The sequence below is a fragment of the Panulirus ornatus genome, chromosome 67 (genome assembly GCF_036320965.1).
Source record: "Panulirus ornatus isolate Po-2019 chromosome 67, ASM3632096v1, whole genome shotgun sequence".
Taxonomy (NCBI): Eukaryota; Metazoa; Arthropoda; class Malacostraca; order Decapoda; family Palinuridae; genus Panulirus; species Panulirus ornatus.
Window position 1 is genome coordinate 7,739,042 of NC_092290.1, and position 21,257 is coordinate 7,760,298.

The following is a 21,257-nucleotide window of genomic DNA, read 5'->3' on the forward strand; positions in this document are numbered from 1 at the left end:
CCTGGAAAGAGGGGCAAGTATGAAGTCTGTTGGGGATGAGAGAGCTTGGGAAGTGAGTCAGTTGTTGTTCGCTGATGATACAGCGCTGGTGGCTGATTCATGTGAGAAACTGCAGAAGCTGGTGACTGAGTTTGGTAAAGTGTGTGGAAGAAGAAAGTTGAGAGTAAATGTGAATAAGAGCAAGGTTATTAGGTACAGTAGGGGTGAGGGTCAAGTCAATTGGGAGGTGAGTTTGAATGGAGAAAAACTGGAGGAAGTGAAGTGTTTTAGATATCTGGGAGTGGATCTGTCAGCGGATGGAACCATGGAAGCGGAAGTGGATCATAGGGTGGGGGAGGGGGCGAAAATTTTGGGAGCCTTGAAAAATGTGTGGAAGTCGAGAACACTATCTCGGAAAGCAAAAATGGGTATGTTTGAGGGAATAGTGGTTCCAACAATGTTGTATGGTTGCGAGGCGTGGACTATGGATAGAGATGTGCGCAGGAGGATGGATGTGCTGGAAATGAGATGTTTGAGGACAATGTGTGGTGTGAGGTGGTTTGATCGAGTAAGTAACGTAAGGGTAAGAGAGATGTGTGGAAATAAAAAGAGCGTGGTTGAGAGAGCAGAAGAGGGTGTTTTGAAATGGTTTGGGCACATGGAGAGAATGAGTGAGGAGAGATTGACCAAGAGGATATATGTGTCGGAGGTGGAGGGAACGAGGAGAAGAGGGAGACCAAATTGGAGGTGGAAAGATGGAGTGAAAAAGATTTTGTGTGATCGGGGCCTGAACATGCAGGAGGGTGAAAGGAGGGCAAGAAATAGAGTGAATTGGAGTCATGTGGTATACAGGGGTTGACGTGCTGTCAGTGGATTGAAGCAAGGCATGTGAAGCGTCTGGGGTAAACCATGGAAAGCTGTGTAGGTATGTATATTTGCGTGTGTGGACGTGTGTATGTACATGTGTATGGGGGGGGGGGGTTGGGCCATTTCTTTCGTCTGTTTCCTTGCGCTACCTCGCAAACGCGGGGAGACAGCGACAAAGTATAAAAAAAAAAAAAAAAAAAAAAAATATATATATATATATATATATATATATATATATATATATATATATATATTTTCCCTGGGGATAGGGGAGAAAGAATACTTCCCACGTATTCCCTGCGTGTCGTAGAAGGCGACTAAAAGGGGAGGGAGTTTGAAAAAAAAAAAAAAAAAAAAATATATATATATATTTTCTATATTTAACATACTTTGATGCTGTCTCCTGCGTTATCGAGGTGGCACAAGGAAACAGATGGGGGAATGGCACAACCCACCCACATACACATATATATATACATACATGCCCACACACACATATACACACCCACACACACGCATGTACATACCTATACATACAGACACATACATATATACACATGTAAATATTCATACATGCTGCCTTCATCCTTTCCTGCCGCCACCCCACCACACATGAAATGACAATTCAAACTCAGTCTCTAGCTGTCATGTGTAATGCATCAGAACCACAGCTCCCTTTCCACATCCAGGCCCCACAGGACTTTTCATGGTTTGCCCCTGATGCTTCACAGCATGTCGACCCCAGTATGCCACATCATTCCAATTCACTCTATTCCTTGCACGCCTTTCGCCCTCTTGTGTGTTCGGGCCCTGATTGCTCTGAATCTTTTTCACTCCATCCTTCCACCTCCAATTTGGTCTCCCACTTCCCGTTCCCTCCACCTCTGACACATATATTCTCGTTGTCAATCTTTCCTCACTTATTCTCTCCATGTGACCAAACCATTTCAATACACCCTTTTGCTCTCTTAACCACACTCTTTTTATTACCACACACACATGGGGAAGATGAAACTTATCTTGTTTAATTTTCCCTGTGGACTCACAGGAATATGTTGATCATGCGCAAAATTGTGATCCTCTCCCATATATATATATGGGAACAGCTATCCCTGGGGATAGGGGAGAAAGAATACTTCCCACGTATTCCCTGCGTGTCGTAGAAGGCGACTAAAAGGGAAGGGAGCGGGGGGGATGGAAATCCTCCCCTCTTGTTTTTTTTGTTTTTCTCAAAGAAGGAACAGAGAAGGGGGCCAGATGAGGATATTCCCTCAAAGGCCCAGTCCTCTGTTCTTAACGCTACCTCGCTAACGTGGGAAATGGCGAATAGTAAGAAAGAACATTCAAAATATAACAGCAATAAACCTTGCAAAAAAACATAATACATTTGAAAACAGTAATACACGATAATATAACACCAATAAACATCATATTAATTTTATTCAATTAATACACATCAGCAAATAATAAAATCATCTACAATAGCATACAATAAATGCAAATATTTCACTATATACAGCAATTACAATATACCTTATAATATGAAAGTTACACTTATGCTAATATACAAGTAAGACACATACTAACATACTACTTATAATCATATCAAACAAATACACTTAATATTCGCTACAAATGCAACTGTAATTCAAGAAATAATACAGCTGAAATACAACAAATACACCTAATAGAATATACACACAATATACATATAAAAATAACACACCTCTCAATATCATGCAAAAATTTTAATTTATTTATATCTATTTATTTTGCTTTGTCGCTGTCTCCCGCGTTTGCGAGGTAGCGCAACGAAAGACAAAAGAAATGGCCCAACCCACCCCCATACACAATGTATACACACACACGTCCACACACGCAAATATACATACATAAACATCTCAATGTACACATATATATACATACACAGACACATACATATATACCCATGCACACAATTCACACTGTCTGCCACCATTCACTCCCATCGCCACCTCGCCACACATGGAATACCTTCCCCCTCCCCCCTCATGTGTGCGAGGTAGCACTAGGAAAAGACAACAAAGGCCCCATTCGTTCCCACTCAGTCTCTAGCTGCCACGCAATAATGCCCGAAACCACAGCTCCCTTTCCACATCCAGGCCCCACACAACTTTCCATGGTTTACCCCAGACGCTTCACATGCCCTGATTCAATCCACTGACAGCACGTCAACCCCGGTATACCACATCGATCCAATTCACTCTATTCCTTGCCCTCCTTTCACCCTTCTGCATGTTCAGGCCCCGATCACACAAAATCTTTTTCACTCCATCTTTCCACCTCCAATTTGGTCTCCCACTTCTCGTTCCCTCCACCTCCGACACATATATCCTCTTGGTCAATCTTTCCTCACTCATTCTCTCCATGTGCCCAAACCATTTCAAAACACCCTCTTCTGCTCTCTCAACCACACTCTTTTTATTTCCACACATCTCTCTTACCCTTACATTACTTACTCGATCAAACCACCTCACACCACACATTGTCCTCAAACATCTCATTTCCAGCACATCCACCCTCCTGCGCACAACTCTATCCACAGCCCATGCCTCGCAACCATACAACATTGTTGGAACCACTATTCCTTCAAACATACCCATTTTTGCTTTCCGAGATAATGTTCTCGACTTCCACACGTTCTTCAAGGCTCCCAGGATTTTTGCCCCCTCCCCCACCCTATGATTCACTTCCGCTTCCATGGTTCCATCCGCTGCCAGATCCACTCCCAGAGATCTAAAACACTTTACTTCCTCCAGTTTTTTCTCCATTCAAACTTACTACCTCCCAATTGACTTGACCCTCACCCTACTGTACCTAATAACCTTGCTCTTATTCACATTTACTCTTAACTTTCTTCTTTCACACACTTTACCAAACTCAGTCACCAGCTTCTGCAGTTTCTCACATGAATCAGCCACCAGCGCTGTATCATCAGCGAACAACAACTGACTCATTTCCCAAGCTCTCTCATCCCCAACAGACTTCATACTTGCCCCTCTTTCCAAAACTCTTGCATTCACCTCCCTAACAACCCCATCCATAAACAAATTAAACAACCATGGAGACATCACACACCCCTGCCGCAAACCTACATTCACTGAGAACCTATCACTTTCCTCTCTTCCTACACGTACACATGCCTTACATCCTCGATAAAAACTTTTCACTGTTTCTAACAACTTGCCTCCCACACCATATATTCTTAATACCTTCCACAGAGCATCTCTATCAACTCTATCATATGCCTTCTCCAGATCCATAAATGCTACATACAAATCCATTTGCTTTTCTAAGTATTTCTCACATACATTCTTCAAAGCAAACACCTGACCCACACATCCTCTACCACTTCTGAAACCACACTGCTCTTCCCCAATCTGATGCTCTGTACATGCCTTCACCCTCTCAATCAATACCCTCCCAAATAATTTGCCAGGAATACTCAACAAACTTATACCTCTGTAATTTGAGCACTCACTCTTGTCCCCTTTGCCTTTGTACAATGGCACTATGCACGCATTCCACCAATCCTCAGGCACCTCACCATGAGTCATACATACATTAAATAACCTTACCAACCAGTCAATAATACAGTCACCCCCTTTTTTAATAAATTCCACCGCAATACCATCCAAACCTGCTGCCTTGTCGGCTTTCATCTTCCGTAAAGCTTTTACTACCTCTTCTATATTTACCAAATCATTTTCCCTAACCCTCTCACTTTGCACACCACCTCGACCAAAACACCCTATATCTGCCACTCTATCATCAAACACATTCAACAAACCTTCAAAATACTCACTCCATCTCCTTCTCACATCACCACTACTTGTTATCACCTCCCCATTAGCCCCCTTCACTGAAGTTCCCATTTGCTCCCTTGTCTAACGGACTTTATTTACCTCCTTCCAAAACATCTTTTTATTCACCCTGAAATTTAATGATACTCTCTCACCCCAACTCTCATTTGCCCTCTTTTTCACCTCTTGCACCTTTCTCTTGACCTCCTGCCTCTTTCTTTTATACCTCTCCAACTCATTTGCATTTTTTCCCTGCAAAAATCGTCCAAATGCCTCTCTCTTCTCTTTCACTAATAATCTTACTTCTTCATCCCACCACTCACTACCTTCTCTAATCAACCCACCTCCCACGCTTCTCATGCCACGAGCATCTTTTGCGCAAGCCATCACTGCTTCCCTAAATACATCCCATTCCTTACTCACTCCCCTTACCTCCTTTGTTCTCACCTTTTTCCATTCTGTACTCAGTCTCTCCTGGTACTTCCTCACACAAGTCTCCTTCCCAAGCTCACTTACTCTCACCACTCTCTTCACCCCAACATTCTCTCTTCTTTTCTGAAAACCCCCACAAATCTTCACCTTCGCCTCCACAAGATAATGATCAGACATCCCTCCAGTTGCACCTCTCAGCACATTAACATCCAAAAGTCTCTCTTTCGTGTGTCTATCAATTAACACATAATCCAATAACGCTCTCTGGCCATCTCTCCTACTTACATATGTATACTTATGTATATCTCACTTTTTAAACCAGGTATTCCCAATCACCAGTCCTTTTTCAGCATATAAATCTACAAGCTCTTCACCATTTCCATTTACAACACTGAACACTCTATGTATACCAATTATTCCCTCAACTGCCACATTACTCACCTTTGCATTCAAATCACCCATCACTATAACCCGGTCTTGTGCATCAAAATCACTAACACACTCATTCAGCTGCTCCCAAAACACTTGCCTCTCATGATCTTTCTTCTCATACCCAGGTGCATATGCACCAATAATCACCCATCTCTCTCCATCAACTTTCAGTTTTACCCATATCAATCTAGAATTTACTTTCTTACACTCTATCACATACTCCCACAACTGCTGATTCAAATACAGAGCAGATCTTTAAACTACTCTAGGAATGCCTTCCTATACTTCCGTTTCCTAAAAGTATACTAGTGTTTTAGGCATTTCTTTACAGTATTCATATTCTGCTCTAAAGATGCCTTACCATAAACAAGTTTTCTTGCAATTAATCCTGAATGTGAATCCTATCCATCTTGTTCATCTTATATGAACATTGTCAGCAAGTCAGTTCTGCTATACACATTAACCTAAACCCATGTCTAGTAAACATATAGGAGACTAATGTTTGCCAACCACACAACTACATCTTATAAACCACCACGTTAAGCTGCAATATACAATCTAGACCTTTGTTCCATATTCTGCTTCTACCATACAAACCATTCATCCCACAATCCTGTTATTGCTGTACACCATCACACACACAATACTAGTTTAATAGTAATCTTGCAAACACACATCTGACACCTTTAAGTTATGAAAACCAGACTTAAACACTCCTAATACACTACTCATAAGATATACATCTACCATCCTGTCATTCTATAAACAAAAGACCCACATACCAGATAATCTGTAGTTGCCATACTTCTTAACAACACTTCTGTCCAGCTCCAAGATGTTGATACCATTAATTGAAGACACATCCATATTGCCCCTCACACGAAGTCCAATATCATAGTTTCCCACTAATGTTTGCCGAGATATGTTATCTGTATATACTACCTGGCTTGCTAGTTGCCTTGCATCCACCTGCAAATATAACAACCAATAACATGTGAAATATTCAAAAACTGCCAGCAAAATGAAAAGTAGTGCCCAGTTTTTAGTACGATAATTTTCATTTCAGAAAGCTTTTCCTTCACAGAGTTTTTTATGTGTGTATGATACTACACTAACCTTACTCTCTCTTTTATAAACAAACTTTCCCTTAAAATCATGTAAATTTCTGCAGTAAACAACTAATACAAGATAGCATCCCCTAAACCAAACAATCTATCTTTACTATGTTGTTTGAGCAAAATATGGATTTAATTACAACACTGATCAAAAAATGCTATGCATTTATTGATCAATAGTCATTTTGCTTGTCAACAGTCTGCAGTGTTCATCTTTTTTTTCAGACTATCAATCTATGATCCAAGGTCCCAATTTAAAGACAAAACACAGAAAATATATATTTCTATGACACAGCAACTACATGGAACTATTTGCTCTTAGGGAAAGAATGGGCAATATTTCAGATTTCGAGTACAAAAAAGAAAAAGTTTTCAGGACCATTCACACAAGAGAACTGCTCACCTAGCATCAGATGCATACTTAAGACAAGTTTACTCACATTGTTAACTTTTTCAACAAACAAGTCTCCATTAATCTTCAAGCTTGTGAAGGTTTTCTTGTCCTGGAAGGTTACACTGGCCCCTTTGGTTACTATAGTATCAGTGTCTATACCATTAATTTCGATCGAATTATTGTTCCCAAGTGTGTGGATGATCTCCTTAGCCACCAGTGTCTTGTATTTGTGGTGTCCCACAACCTGCTGATCCCTCACACTCTGCCGCATGTACTCTGTTGATGCAGAGAAGCAACATATAGTTTTATATTTTCCAAATTTCGCAAATGGGAAACTATATGGTCAAACTGAAGAATTAGCTTAAGATGACTCAAGATAGCTATTCATACAGAATTATGATAGCACAGTGACAGTACTGTAACTAATGAGGTTTGGAGGTGCTGCTAATGTGGTACGGGCTCGAAGAAAGTTGGGAAAGGTTTTAAATTTCAATGCCTCAAGGGGATACTCTCGAGTTTTCTGGAGTATCCAAGTCTTACCCAGTCTTTTTGTGGTTACCTTGTTAAAACACCCTTAGGAATGGAACATTATGGGTGTCATTGCCTAACTTTATCAGGGAAATAGTAAGTTATTTAATACAAACACTTGAGGCGAGGTGGGATTTTAGTCTTTTGAACAATTTGAGAGCTCTGCTGTCTTGAGGAGACACTGCCCTGTAGTTGCTCTTGGCCATTGGCCTGTCAAAGGTGAGGCATAAAAAGCCGAGGAGTAAAAGGGACAAGTGACTGAGGGTGATGGCTCAATGTAAATGGGTTGACAATCGAGTTTAGGAGGGAACTTGGGGAGAATTTTGAAAGTTATAGTTTGGACGTTCTAGAGATTAGGGAAGCCCATATCCTTGGCAGGGTGTATGGAGAGAAAATGCAAGTTATGGGAGGATGAGGAAAGAGCTGAGGTATGGCCATGAATGAATGAAAATTATTGGTGTAAAGGATAAGAATTTGCAAATGTGCAATCACAGAGTATGGGGTGTCACCAGAGGGAAAGGGTGTCAGTGACATAGATAGATAGTCATGGCATATTTTCACAACTTCCTTAACCAACCAATCTTTCTCCATGAAATGTAACAAGTACAAAAAATACAATTTATTTCAAAAGGAAAGAAATACCTTAAGACACACTGTACTGCAATGTTACATGCAGTTCTACTTATGCCTACTTTTAACAGTACCCTGTGTACAATTAACTAATAATCCTTTATCTTTAAATTACTGTTCACATCTAAATTCTAAGCAAAGCCCATTAAAATCATTTTTGAAAAGGTACCGTTTAGGAGGACAAGCTAGGAGAAATGAATGTGCAAGGACAGTGTAATGGCAACTTCCCTGTTGTCTTTCCTAAGCAGTCTTGTTAGTAATCAAGAACTATTCTGTAAATACATAATGCCTGCATTATTTTCACAGCCCTAACTCCTTTTCTTTAAAAAAAAAAAAAAAAAGGGAGAGAAGGCCAAGAGTGTCATCATGTGTGTACAACTATAACCAATAAAGCTTCTAGCACTGACCCTATTCTGCCACCTTGCCTAGGCAACTCGCCCCCATCCCAAGCTCGCCTTCATTTAACATTGATATCACTTTTATGTTTAGAAAATATTAGGAAATAGTGGAACTTTCCTCCAGAAAAATTAGGAGGTTCCTTATCCCATTCCTATGCCCAACTAGATCAAAACAAGACCATTATGTAGCAGAAAACCTACCACTAGTCAGCACTCCAGAGATCGTTCCTGCTATGGGACTGCCACGGGTGGTGAAGACATCCACTTCCATGGAGTTTGCACGCCAACTTTCCTGTACATTCTGATCTACACCATCTAGTAGGAACTCCCGGGTTATGCAGTCTAGCGAGTGGCCATTCACCTGCAAAGTGAAATGCTTAACCAAAAGCAACCACGTACTATTGATTATATTCCTTGACCACAATTCAGACTGTCTGCCTTTATTCATTCCCATCGCCACCTCGCCACACATGGAATACCATCCCCCTCCCCCCTCATGTGTGCGGGGTAGCTCTAGGAAAAGACAACAAAGGCCTCATTCGTTCACACTCAGTCTCTAGCTGTCATGCAATAATGCCCGAAACCACAGCTCCCTTTCCACATCCAGGCCCCACACAGGGGATTAAGAATACTTCCCACGTATTCCCTGCGTGTCGTAGAAGGCGACTAAAAGGGGAGGGAGCGGGGGGCTGGAAATCCTCCCCTCTCATTTTTTTTTTAATTTTCCAAAAGAAGGAACAGAGGGGGCCAGGTGAGGATATTCCAAAAAAGGCCCAGTCCTCTGTTCTTAACGCTACCTCGCTAACGCGGGAACTTCAGTGAAGGGCGTAAATGGGGAGGTGATAACAAGTAGCGGTGATGTGAGAAGGAGATGGAATGAGTATTTTGAAGGTTTGTTGAATGTGTCTGATGACAGAGTGGCAGATATAGGGTGTTTTGGTCGAGGTGGTGTGCAAAGTGAGAGGGTTAGGGAAAATGATTTGGTAAACAGAGAAGAGGTAGTAAAAGCTTTGCGGAAGATGAAAGCCGGCAAGGCAGCAGGTTTGGATGGTATTGCAGTGGAATTTATTAAGAAAGGGGGTGACTGTATTGTTGACTGGTTGGTAAGGTTATTTAATGTATGTATGACTCATGGTGAGGTGCCTGAGGATTGGCGGAATGCGTGCATAGTGCCATTGTACAAAGGCAAAGGGGATAAGAGTGAGTGCTCAAATTACAGAGGTATAAGTTTGTTGAGTATTCCTGGTAAATTATATGGGAGGGTATTGATTGAGAGGGTGAAGGCATGTACAGAGCATCAGATTGGGGAAGAGCAGTGTGGTTTCAGAAGTGGTAGAGGATGTGTGGATCAGGTGTTTCCTTTGAAGAATGTATGTGAGAAATACTTAGAAAAGCAAATGGATTTGTATGTAGCATTTATGGATCTGGAGAAGGCATATGATAGAGTTGATAGAGATGCTCTGTGGAAGGTATTAAGAATATATGGTGTGGGAGGCAAGTTGTTAGAAGCAGTGAAAAGTTTTTATCGAGGATGTAAGGCATGTGTACGTGTAGGAAGAGAGGAAAGTGATTGGTTCTCAGTGAATGTAGGTTTGCGGCAGGGGTGTGTGATGTCTCCATGGTTGTTTAATTTGTTTATGGATGGGGTTGTAAGGGAGGTAAATGCAAGAGTCCTGGAAAGAGGGGCAAGTATGAAGTCTGTTGGGGATGAGAGAGCTTGGGAAGTGAGTCAGTTGTTGTTCGCTGATGATACAGCGCTGGTGGCTGATTCATGTGAGAAACTGCAGAAGCTGGTGACTGAGTTTGGTAAAGTGTGTGGAAGAAGAAAGTTGAGAGTAAATGTGAATAAGAGCAAGGTTATTAGGTACAGTAGGGGTGAGGGTCAAGTCAATTGGGAGGTGAGTTTGAATGGAGAAAAACTGGAGGAAGTGAAGTGTTTTAGATATCTGGGAGTGGATCTGTCAGCGGATGGAACCATGGAAGCGGAAGTGGATCATAGGGTGGGGGAGGGGGCGAAAATTTTGGGAGCCTTGAAAAATGTGTGGAAGTCGAGAACACTATCTCGGAAAGCAAAAATGGGTATGTTTGAGGGAATAGTGGTTCCAACAATGTTGTATGGTTGCGAGGCGTGGGCTATGGATAGAGATGTGCGCAGGAGGATGGATGTGCTGGAAATGAGATGTTTGAGGACAATGTGTGGTGTGAGGTGGTTTGATCGAGTAAGTAACGTAAGGGTAAGAGAGATGTGTGGAAATAAAAAGAGCGTGGTTGAGAGAGCAGAAGAGGGTGTTTTGAAATGGTTTGGGCACATGGAGAGAATGAGTGAGGAGAGATTGACCAAGAGGATATATGTGTCGGAGGTGGAGGGAACGAGGAGAAGAGGGAGACCAAATTGGAGGTGGAAAGATGGAGTGAAAAAGATTTTGTGTGATCGGGGCCTGAACATGCAGGAGGGTGAAAGGAGGGCAAGAAATAGAGTGAATTGGAGTCATGTGGTATACAGGGGTTGACGTGCTGTCAGTGGATTGAAGCAAGGCATGTGAAGCGTCTGGGGTAAACCATGGAAAGCTGTGTAGGTATGTATATTTGCGTGTGTGGACGTGTGTATGTACATGTGTATGGGGGGGGGGGGTTGGGCCATTTCTTTCGTCTGTTTCCTTGCGCTACCTCGCAAACGCGGGAGACAGCGACAAAGTATAAAAAAAAAAAAAAAAAAAAAAATATATATATATATATATATATATATATATATATATATATATATATATATATATATATATATATATATATATATATTTTCCCTGGGGATAGGGGAGAAAGAATACTTCCCACGTATTCCCTGCGTGTCGTAGAAGGCGACTAAAAGGGGAGGGAGTTTGAAAAAAAAAAAAAAAAAAAAAATATATATATATATTTTCTATATTTAACATACTTTGATGCTGTCTCCTGCGTTATCGAGGTGGCACAAGGAAACAGATGGGGGAATGGCACAACCCACCCACATACACATATATATATACATACATGCCCACACACACATATACACACCCACACACACGCATGTACATACCTATACATACAGACACATACATATATACACATGTAAATATTCATACATGCTGCCTTCATCCTTTCCTGCCGCCACCCCACCACACATGAAATGACAATTCAAACTCAGTCTCTAGCTGTCATGTGTAATGCATCAGAACCACAGCTCCCTTTCCACATCCAGGCCCCACAGGACTTTTCATGGTTTGCCCCTGATGCTTCACAGCATGTCGACCCCAGTATGCCACATCATTCCAATTCACTCTATTCCTTGCACGCCTTTCGCCCTCTTGTGTGTTCGGGCCCTGATTGCTCTGAATCTTTTTCACTCCATCCTTCCACCTCCAATTTGGTCTCCCACTTCCCGTTCCCTCCACCTCTGACACATATATTCTCGTTGTCAATCTTTCCTCACTTATTCTCTCCATGTGACCAAACCATTTCAATACACCCTTTTGCTCTCTTAACCACACTCTTTTTATTACCACACACACATGGGGAAGATGAAACTTATCTTGTTTAATTTTCCCTGTGGACTCACAGGAATATGTTGATCATGCGCAAAATTGTGATCCTCTCCCATATATATATATGGGAACAGCTATCCCTGGGGATAGGGGAGAAAGAATACTTCCCACGTATTCCCTGCGTGTCGTAGAAGGCGACTAAAAGGGAAGGGAGCGGGGGGGATGGAAATCCTCCCCTCTTGTTTTTTTTGTTTTTCTCAAAGAAGGAACAGAGAAGGGGGCCAGATGAGGATATTCCCTCAAAGGCCCAGTCCTCTGTTCTTAACGCTACCTCGCTAACGTGGGAAATGGCGAATAGTAAGAAAGAACATTCAAAATATAACAGCAATAAACCTTGCAAAAAACATAATACATTTGAAAACAGTAATACACGATAATATAACACCAATAAACATCATATTAATTTTATTCAATTAATACACATCAGCAAATAATAAAATCATCTACAATAGCATACAATAAATGCAAATATTTCACTATATACAGCAATTACAATATACCTTATAATATGAAAGTTACACTTATGCTAATATACAAGTAAGACACATACTAACATACTACTTATAATCATATCAAACAAATACACTTAATATTCGCTACAAATGCAACTGTAATTCAAGAAATAATACAGCTGAAATACAACAAATACACCTAATAGAATATACACACAATATACATATAAAAATAACACACCTATCAATATCATGCAAAAATTTTAATTTATTTATATCTATTTATTTTGCTTTGTCGCTGTCTCCCGCGTTTGCGAGGTAGCGCAACGAAAGACAAAAGAAATGGCCCAACCCACCCCCATACACAATGTATACACACACACGTCCACACACGCAAATATACATACATAAACATCTCAATGTACACATATATATACATACACAGACACATACATATATACCCATGCACACAATTCACACTGTCTGCCACCATTCACTCCCATCGCCACCTCGCCACACATGGAATACCTTCCCCCTCCCCCCTCATGTGTGCGAGGTAGCACTAGGAAAAGACAACAAAGGCCCCATTCGTTCCCACTCAGTCTCTAGCTGCCACGCAATAATGCCCGAAACCACAGCTCCCTTTCCACATCCAGGCCCCACACAACTTTCCATGGTTTACCCCAGACGCTTCACATGCCCTGATTCAATCCACTGACAGCACGTCAACCCCGGTATACCACATCGATCCAATTCACTCTATTCCTTGCCCTCCTTTCACCCTTCTGCATGTTCAGGCCCCGATCACACAAAATCTTTTTCACTCCATCTTTCCACCTCCAATTTGGTCTCCCACTTCTCGTTCCCTCCACCTCCGACACATATATCCTCTTGGTCAATCTTTCCTCACTCATTCTCTCCATGTGCCCAAACCATTTCAAAACACCCTCTTCTGCTCTCTCAACCACACTCTTTTTATTTCCACACATCTCTCTTACCCTTACATTACTTACTCGATCAAACCACCTCACACCACACATTGTCCTCAAACATCTCATTTCCAGCACATCCACCCTCCTGCGCACAACTCTATCCACAGCCCATGCCTCGCAACCATACAACATTGTTGGAACCACTATTCCTTCAAACATACCCATTTTTGCTTTCCGAGATAATGTTCTCGACTTCCACACGTTCTTCAAGGCTCCCAGGATTTTTGCCCCCTCCCCCACCCTATGATTCACTTCCGCTTCCATGGTTCCATCCGCTGCCAGATCCACTCCCAGAGATCTAAAACACTTTACTTCCTCCAGTTTTTCTCCATTCAAACTTACTACCTCCCAATTGACTTGACCCTCAACCCTACTGTACCTAATAACCTTGCTCTTATTCACATTTACTCTTAACTTTCTTCTTTCACACACTTTACCAAACTCAGTCACCAGCTTCTGCAGTTTCTCACATGAATCAGCCACCAGCGCTGTATCATCAGCGAACAACAACTGACTCATTTCCCAAGCTCTCTCATCCCCAACAGACTTCATACTTGCCCCTCTTTCCAAAACTCTTGCATTCACCTCCCTAACAACCCCATCCATAAACAAATTAAACAACCATGGAGACATCACACACCCCTGCCGCAAACCTACATTCACTGAGAACCTATCACTTTCCTCTCTTCCTACACGTACACATGCCTTACATCCTCGATAAAAACTTTTCACTGTTTCTAACAACTTGCCTCCCACACCATATATTCTTAATACCTTCCACAGAGCATCTCTATCAACTCTATCATATGCCTTCTCCAGATCCATAAATGCTACATACAAATCCATTTGCTTTTCTAAGTATTTCTCACATACATTCTTCAAAGCAAACACCTGACCCACACATCCTCTACCACTTCTGAAACCACACTGCTCTTCCCCAATCTGATGCTCTGTACATGCCTTCACCCTCTCAATCAATACCCTCCCAAATAATTTGCCAGGAATACTCAACAAACTTATACCTCTGTAATTTGAGCACTCACTCTTGTCCCCTTTGCCTTTGTACAATGGCACTATGCACGCATTCCACCAATCCTCAGGCACCTCACCATGAGTCATACATACATTAAATAACCTTACCAACCAGTCAATAATACAGTCACCCCCTTTTTTAATAAATTCCACTGCAATACCATCCAAACCTGCTGCCTTGCCGGCTTTCATCTTCCGCAAAGCTTTTACTACCTCTTCTCTGTTTACCAAATCATTTTCCCTAACCCTCTCACTTTGCACACCACCTCGACCAAAACACCCTATATCTGCCACTCTATCATCAAACACATTCAACAAACCTTCAAAATATTTATATATCAATAAATCAATACGCTTACCATTCTAAACTAAATAAACATTAGATTATCATTCATACTCGTCATTTCAAACTAACGCGCATGATAATATCATCGTAATACACTTCAACATATAACATCAATACCCATCACAATATACAAGTAATACACCTCATAATATCAAACCATTACAATATCAAAACTTAGAACGCAATACAGCGAATGTTGTAAAATCAATTTCAACCAATACACATCATATCAATGCAATTTCACGCAGAACATACAAAATCTTTAAACTTTGAAACTATCATTTCAAATATTACCTAATAAACCTCATATTAAACTAATACATCTAGTAATAAACAATCCAAATTACACAATTTATCAGTATGCATAACAAAAAACCTAACCTCCCTACTTCTCGAAAGCTTCTTTAAACTTTACTTTCACTTCACACCATCACTGACACTAAAACTGCACTAATGTCAGTCAACATGCCGAGCAACACACAACTTTCATTCATTAATACTTATAATGCTAAAAATTCACCTCCTATGTCAGGAAGTTACATCTCACTGCCTTATCTTCCATTACATAGGTTACGATAATAACTAACAATTAAATGTGTTATTCTTACTGTGTACATGTCCTGCATCCAAGGTCAGGTCATGCAACGCTTTAATAAATCACTTTAAAAAATACAATTATCTTACATTCATAACATTTCCCATAAGAAAAAATCATCACCATTTATGCTAAATCAACACTTTCATTTATTCTCAAAACACATATACACACCTACCAATGCAACACATAAATCATTTAATAAAAAGGTACATTACTTATCTAAAAAGTATACTTGGTCAATAAATTAAACATATCCATGTATTGAACTTTTACACATTTGCACCTACTCAATCCCTACATCTAATCATATCAAAATACTACAACCTATATACTTAATACATCTTATAATGATATTTTCCAATTAATATATCACAACAGTAACGCACAAAATGTTCTTCTACCTCAAAAACAATAACAATCCTATGACAGCTTAATTTCTACTCTTCAACATGTTACACTTGAAATGCACTTACGTCAACCAACACCACAACAAACACAACTTACACCCTACATTTCGATTAATAATAATTCACCTCCAACATAAGGTCTGATAAGGTTTCAAGAGATTAGGTGGACTTTTTATATCAAATATATAATATTACATTCTCTGAAATCTATACATTTCACCTACTGTTCATTTAATATAACCATAACCATTTTACACTTAACAACATTATCAATTAACATTTACATTCATACTCTCCATCTCAAGACATTCCATATGACATTTATACAAGATAACTCAAAAAATCACGTAAAATAATAATTTCTTTATGTGATACTTGGTAAATTTTAAATCTAACACAGGCAAATATTGCAGTTCATACATTCTTACCTCCTCCTTCAATAAACATTACCAAATACATTTTTACTACATTCAAAGTCAGTAACTTATAACATTAACAAAAGGAAATAATTAATGATTCAAAAACACTAACCAGGCACATACATTTTCACATAGCCTACCTCAGTTAATCTATCTTCTACTGCAATATACAATCCACACCCTTCACTCACAAATACTAATAAAAAATTAGTGTTAAAATGGCAATTAAAATTATTCCTACTACACTCATAATCATATTTCAACAGCTATGTGAACCTCTTGTCAGGTTTCAATAACTTTTCTCGAATTTATAAAGCAAATATATAAACATTTATTTTTTTTTTTTTTTTTTTTTTTTATACTTTGTCGCTGTCTCCCGCGTTTGCGAGGTAGCGCAAGGAAACAGACGAAAGAAATGGCCCAACCCCCCCCATACACATGTACATACACACGTCCACACACGCAAATATACATACCTACACAGCTTTCCATGGTTTACCCCGGACGCTTCACATGCCTTGATTCAATCCACTGACAGCATGTCAACCCCTGTATACCACATCGCTCCAATTCACTCTATTTCTTGCCCTCCTTTCACCCTCCTGCATGTTCAGGCCCCGATCACACAAAATCCTTTTCACTCCATCTTTCCACCTCCAATTTGGTCTCCCTCTTCTCCTCGTTCCCTCCACCTCCGACACATATATCCTCTTGGTCAATCTTTCCTCACTCATTCTCTCCATGTGCCCAAACCATTTCAAAACACCCTCTTCTGCTCTCTCAACCACGCTCTTTTTATTTCCACACATCTCTCTTACCCTTACGTTACTTACTCGATCAAACCACCTCACACCACACATTGTCCTCAAACATCTCATTTCCAGCACATCCATCCTCCTGCGCACAACTCTATCCATAGCCCACGCCTCGCAACCATACAACATTGTTGGAACCACTATTCCTTCAAACATACCCATTTTTGCTTTCCGGGATAATGTTCTCGACTTCCACACATTTTTCAAGGCTCCCAAAATTTTCGCCCCCTCCCCCACCCTATGATCCACTTCCGCTTCCATGGTTCCATCCGCTGACAGATCCACTCCCAGATATCTAAAACACTTCACTTCCTCCAGTTTTTCTCCATTCAAACTCACCTCCCAATTGACTTGACCCTCAACCCTACTGTACCTAATAACCTTGCTCTTATTCACATTTACTCTTAACTTTCTTCTTCCACACACTTTACCAAACTCCGTTTGGTAAATTTTGGCACTTGTCACCACTAAGGTTAACTTAGGCCAAATTTCAAAAGCTCATATTCGTTCAATACAACTATTTTACCTAATTCTACATCACAAACCAAATCTTGATCCATATTATACACAACCCTCACTAATATCACCCATCACTCGGCTCTTTCACAACAATTAACACTTCCATATACTTTCTCCATCTGTTAATACTCTCAAAAACACACCACATTTACCACTGAGAATCACTTCCTCTACACATCTAAATTAATTACTGATAATAAATCTTACGCGCTACATTATCATCTTAAAAAGACCCACTTCCAGTACTTCATACATTTTTGACATCATTCATTCAATCTACATAATATTACCAATGTAATACACCTACTATACAACTAATAAAGCAATGTGACTCATGAGCAAATCCTCCCCATGCTCATTATCACTTCCTTCATCCTCAGCATTTAGTGGATGAGGTGTAACAGCACTTTGGTTTCCAATCTTCACTGTAGCTTCCTCACCAACCATATGATCTTCAGAGTGGTCCATGATAACCAGATTCCCATGCACCTGCACTCTCTCAGGGTCCATCACAGTGAGCTCGGCAAGGGCATTTCCAGTGTCCAAGCTGCTGGTGGGATCCAAGCCACTGGCAAGATACGTGCTGTTTGTTATATCCAAGGCACTAGTTATACCTGAAGTACTTGTATGGTTTGAAGCACCGTTTGAAGTGCTAACAAGAAACAAGTCACCTGTCAAATTTACAACACTTGTTATGGACTCTTCATCTGTATCCATATCTGTGGTTGGAGGATTACCATTTTCAGTTGGTACCACTTTTTTGTGCCATCATTCCCCATTACTGCCTCTGGTATCTTACTGTCCTCTCCTGAATTTTTGTCTAACATGATATTCAGGCCCCCATCTCCATAATGCTCATTATCATAATCATACTATCAAACACTCGCCTTGTAAACTTGAATTGCATTCTTTTCACATGCCCAAACCACCTCAAATGATTATGTTTCACTGACTCTACCACTTTGCAGTTCATTCCCTTTACATTCCTTGCCATACCACATCTTTCATGTACCACATTTCTTTCTTCGTTCCATGTAGTCAAACACACAAGTTAATAACAAGGTAATAATACAGTGGACATCACTGTGGATAATAGTGCAGTGGACATCACAATAGATGATAGCATGGTGAACACCACTGTAAATGAAAGTGCAATAGCCACAGCCTTTGATGATATCTCGGTGGATGCTGCTGAAGGCAGTGCAATGGACACTGTTGTAGATGACAGTGAAGTGGACTTTACTATAGATGATGGTTCTATGGACACAAGTGCAGGTGAGGGTGCAGTGGATGCTACAGTAGATATCACTGCCACAGACAGTGTTTTACACAGTGGTGCAGGGGATGTTGGTATAGATAGTGCTGTGTATGTCACTGTACCAGTAGATGACAGTGCAACAGATAGCACAATACACGACAATTTAATAGAGACAACTGTAAATGACAATGCAGCAAATGCCAGTGTAGACATCACTGCAGCACACATCACTATAGAGGACAGTGCAGTGAACACAGCTGTAGAGAGTGCAGCAACCACCACAGTATATGATGATGCAATGGACTCTGGTGTAGACAGCATTACGGCAAACACTATTCCAGACAATAGTGTTATGGTCTCTTCTCTAGATGACAGTGCAGTGGACTTTGTGTCACACAACAATACAATGGACCCTGTGAGTGGTGATGTTGCAGCAGATAACACTACAAGAGACACCACAAAAGACACTGTTGCAGAGAATGCCGTGGGAAGCAATGGAAATAGAGCACAGGAAAATGAATGATAGCATTTACAGGCCACACATGTTGAACCCACATAGGTTTGAATCCAGGATGTGATAGTCAGTCTCTAGTCAACACAAGCTGTTCATCTTCCATTGTGGGCTGGTTAGTAAAATGGGACTAGGCTTAGACTAGGGTATATGTACATATAGTGTAACCAAGGTGGCTCTGATTAGGGCTCTCAGTTGCCCGTGCTGTCTCGGTTGAAAAAAGCTAAAGAGATCATCGGGAAAAGTTTAAACGAATGGTACTGTGTTAGATTGGATCAGGAGAATTATATCATGATTAAATATATCAGGAAAGGTTAGTGACAGCTGTGTAGTGAGCCAGGACTTCAGGGGCTGTCAGGTTGCACTCCTCTGACCCAGTTAGCTGCCTTTTCTTTCTGACTCACCCACACATGGACAATTGGCACTCTGTCCACAAACACACAATCTCTCCATGTCATACATAACACTTGACAAAACTTAATTCACACAGCTCATTCTTTGTAACTCATAGATTTTTCCACAATGAGCTCTTATGTGCTACCCCTGTAGTTTGGCAAAAGGGGAGGAGCAGTAAATAGAAGTTGTTGGTAGGAACATTTAAGCTGAAACTTTAAGTAGGTGGATGCTGCTGAAGGCAGTGCAATGGACACTGTTGTAGACGACAGTGAAGTGGACTTTACTGTAGATGATGGTTCTATGGACACAAGTGCAGATGAGGGTGCAGTGGATGCTACAGCAGATATCACTGCCACAGACAGTGTTTTACACAGTGGTGCAGGGGATGTTGGTATAGACAGTGCTGTGCATGTCACTGTACCAGTAGATGACAGTGCAACAGATAGCACAATACACGACAATTTAATAGAGACAACTGTAAATGACAATGCAGCAAATGCCAGTGTAGACATCACTGCAGCACACATCACTATAGAGGACAGTGCAGTGAACACAGCTGTAGAGAGTGCAGCAACCGCCACAGTATATGATGATGCAATGGACTCTGGTGTAGACAGCAGTGCGGCAAACACTATTCCAGACAATAGTGTTATGGTCTCTTCTCTAGATGACAGTGCAGTGGACTTTGTGTCACACAACAATACAATGGACCCTGTGAGTGGTGATGTTGCAGCAGATAACACTACAAGAGACACCACAAAAGACACTGTTGCAGAGAATGCCGTGGGAAGCAATGGTGGAGCAGACACTGTGATACGTGATGCTGCAAACAGTGGTGCTATAAACACCATGACAGACATCAGTGAAGTTGATACTGTAATAGATAACAGTGCAGTAGTTTCTGTGGTAGGTACTGAAGTAGATGGAGATACCATAGTAAATGACAGCAAAGGAGAGATGGCAGGAATTAGCAGTGAAGCAAATACAGCAGATGTTGGTGAAGTAGACACTGCAGTAGATGACAGTGAAGTATATGCAACAGTAGCCAACAATGAAGCAGTCACAGAAGTAAACAGTGATACAGCAGATACCATGGCAAGTCATAGTGCAGCTAACACCAGAGCCAGTATTACTATGGACGATAATGCACAAGACACAGCTGTGGTTGACAGCAGTGGAACACTTTCTAGAATAGAAGATGGCCCTGTTGAAGACGAACATAAATGTGGTGGCTCTTTTCTCCTAGTTAATGACCTTGTGGTATGTGGAAGTCAGTTGAGATATGAACCAATCTTTGATGAAGACTATAAAGATGGTGAG

At 40.8% G+C, this 21,257-nt stretch overlaps 1 protein-coding gene across 2 annotated transcripts in view; it reads right to left on the reverse strand.

The window, feature by feature from the left end:
• Positions 1 to 3,708: 3,708 nt before the first annotated feature.
• The window catches only part of LOC139747206 (uncharacterized), a 155,319-nt gene continuing 137,770 nt past the window's right edge, over positions 3,709 to 21,257 (reverse strand). The window contains exons 2-4 of one of the 2 annotated variants that reach the window (XM_071659228.1): positions 8,819 to 8,978; positions 7,108 to 7,337; positions 3,709 to 6,521 (exon numbers count right to left, since the gene is read on the reverse strand). In XM_071659228.1, coding sequence (XP_071515329.1) covers positions 6,312 to 6,521; positions 7,108 to 7,337; positions 8,819 to 8,888 — 510 coding nt within the window. In that variant the 5' untranslated portion in view covers positions 8,889 to 8,978 and the 3' untranslated portion in view covers positions 3,709 to 6,311. The remainder of the gene's footprint in view (positions 6,522 to 7,107; positions 7,338 to 8,818; positions 8,979 to 21,257) is intronic. The other variant, XM_071659227.1, reaches the window with a different exon arrangement.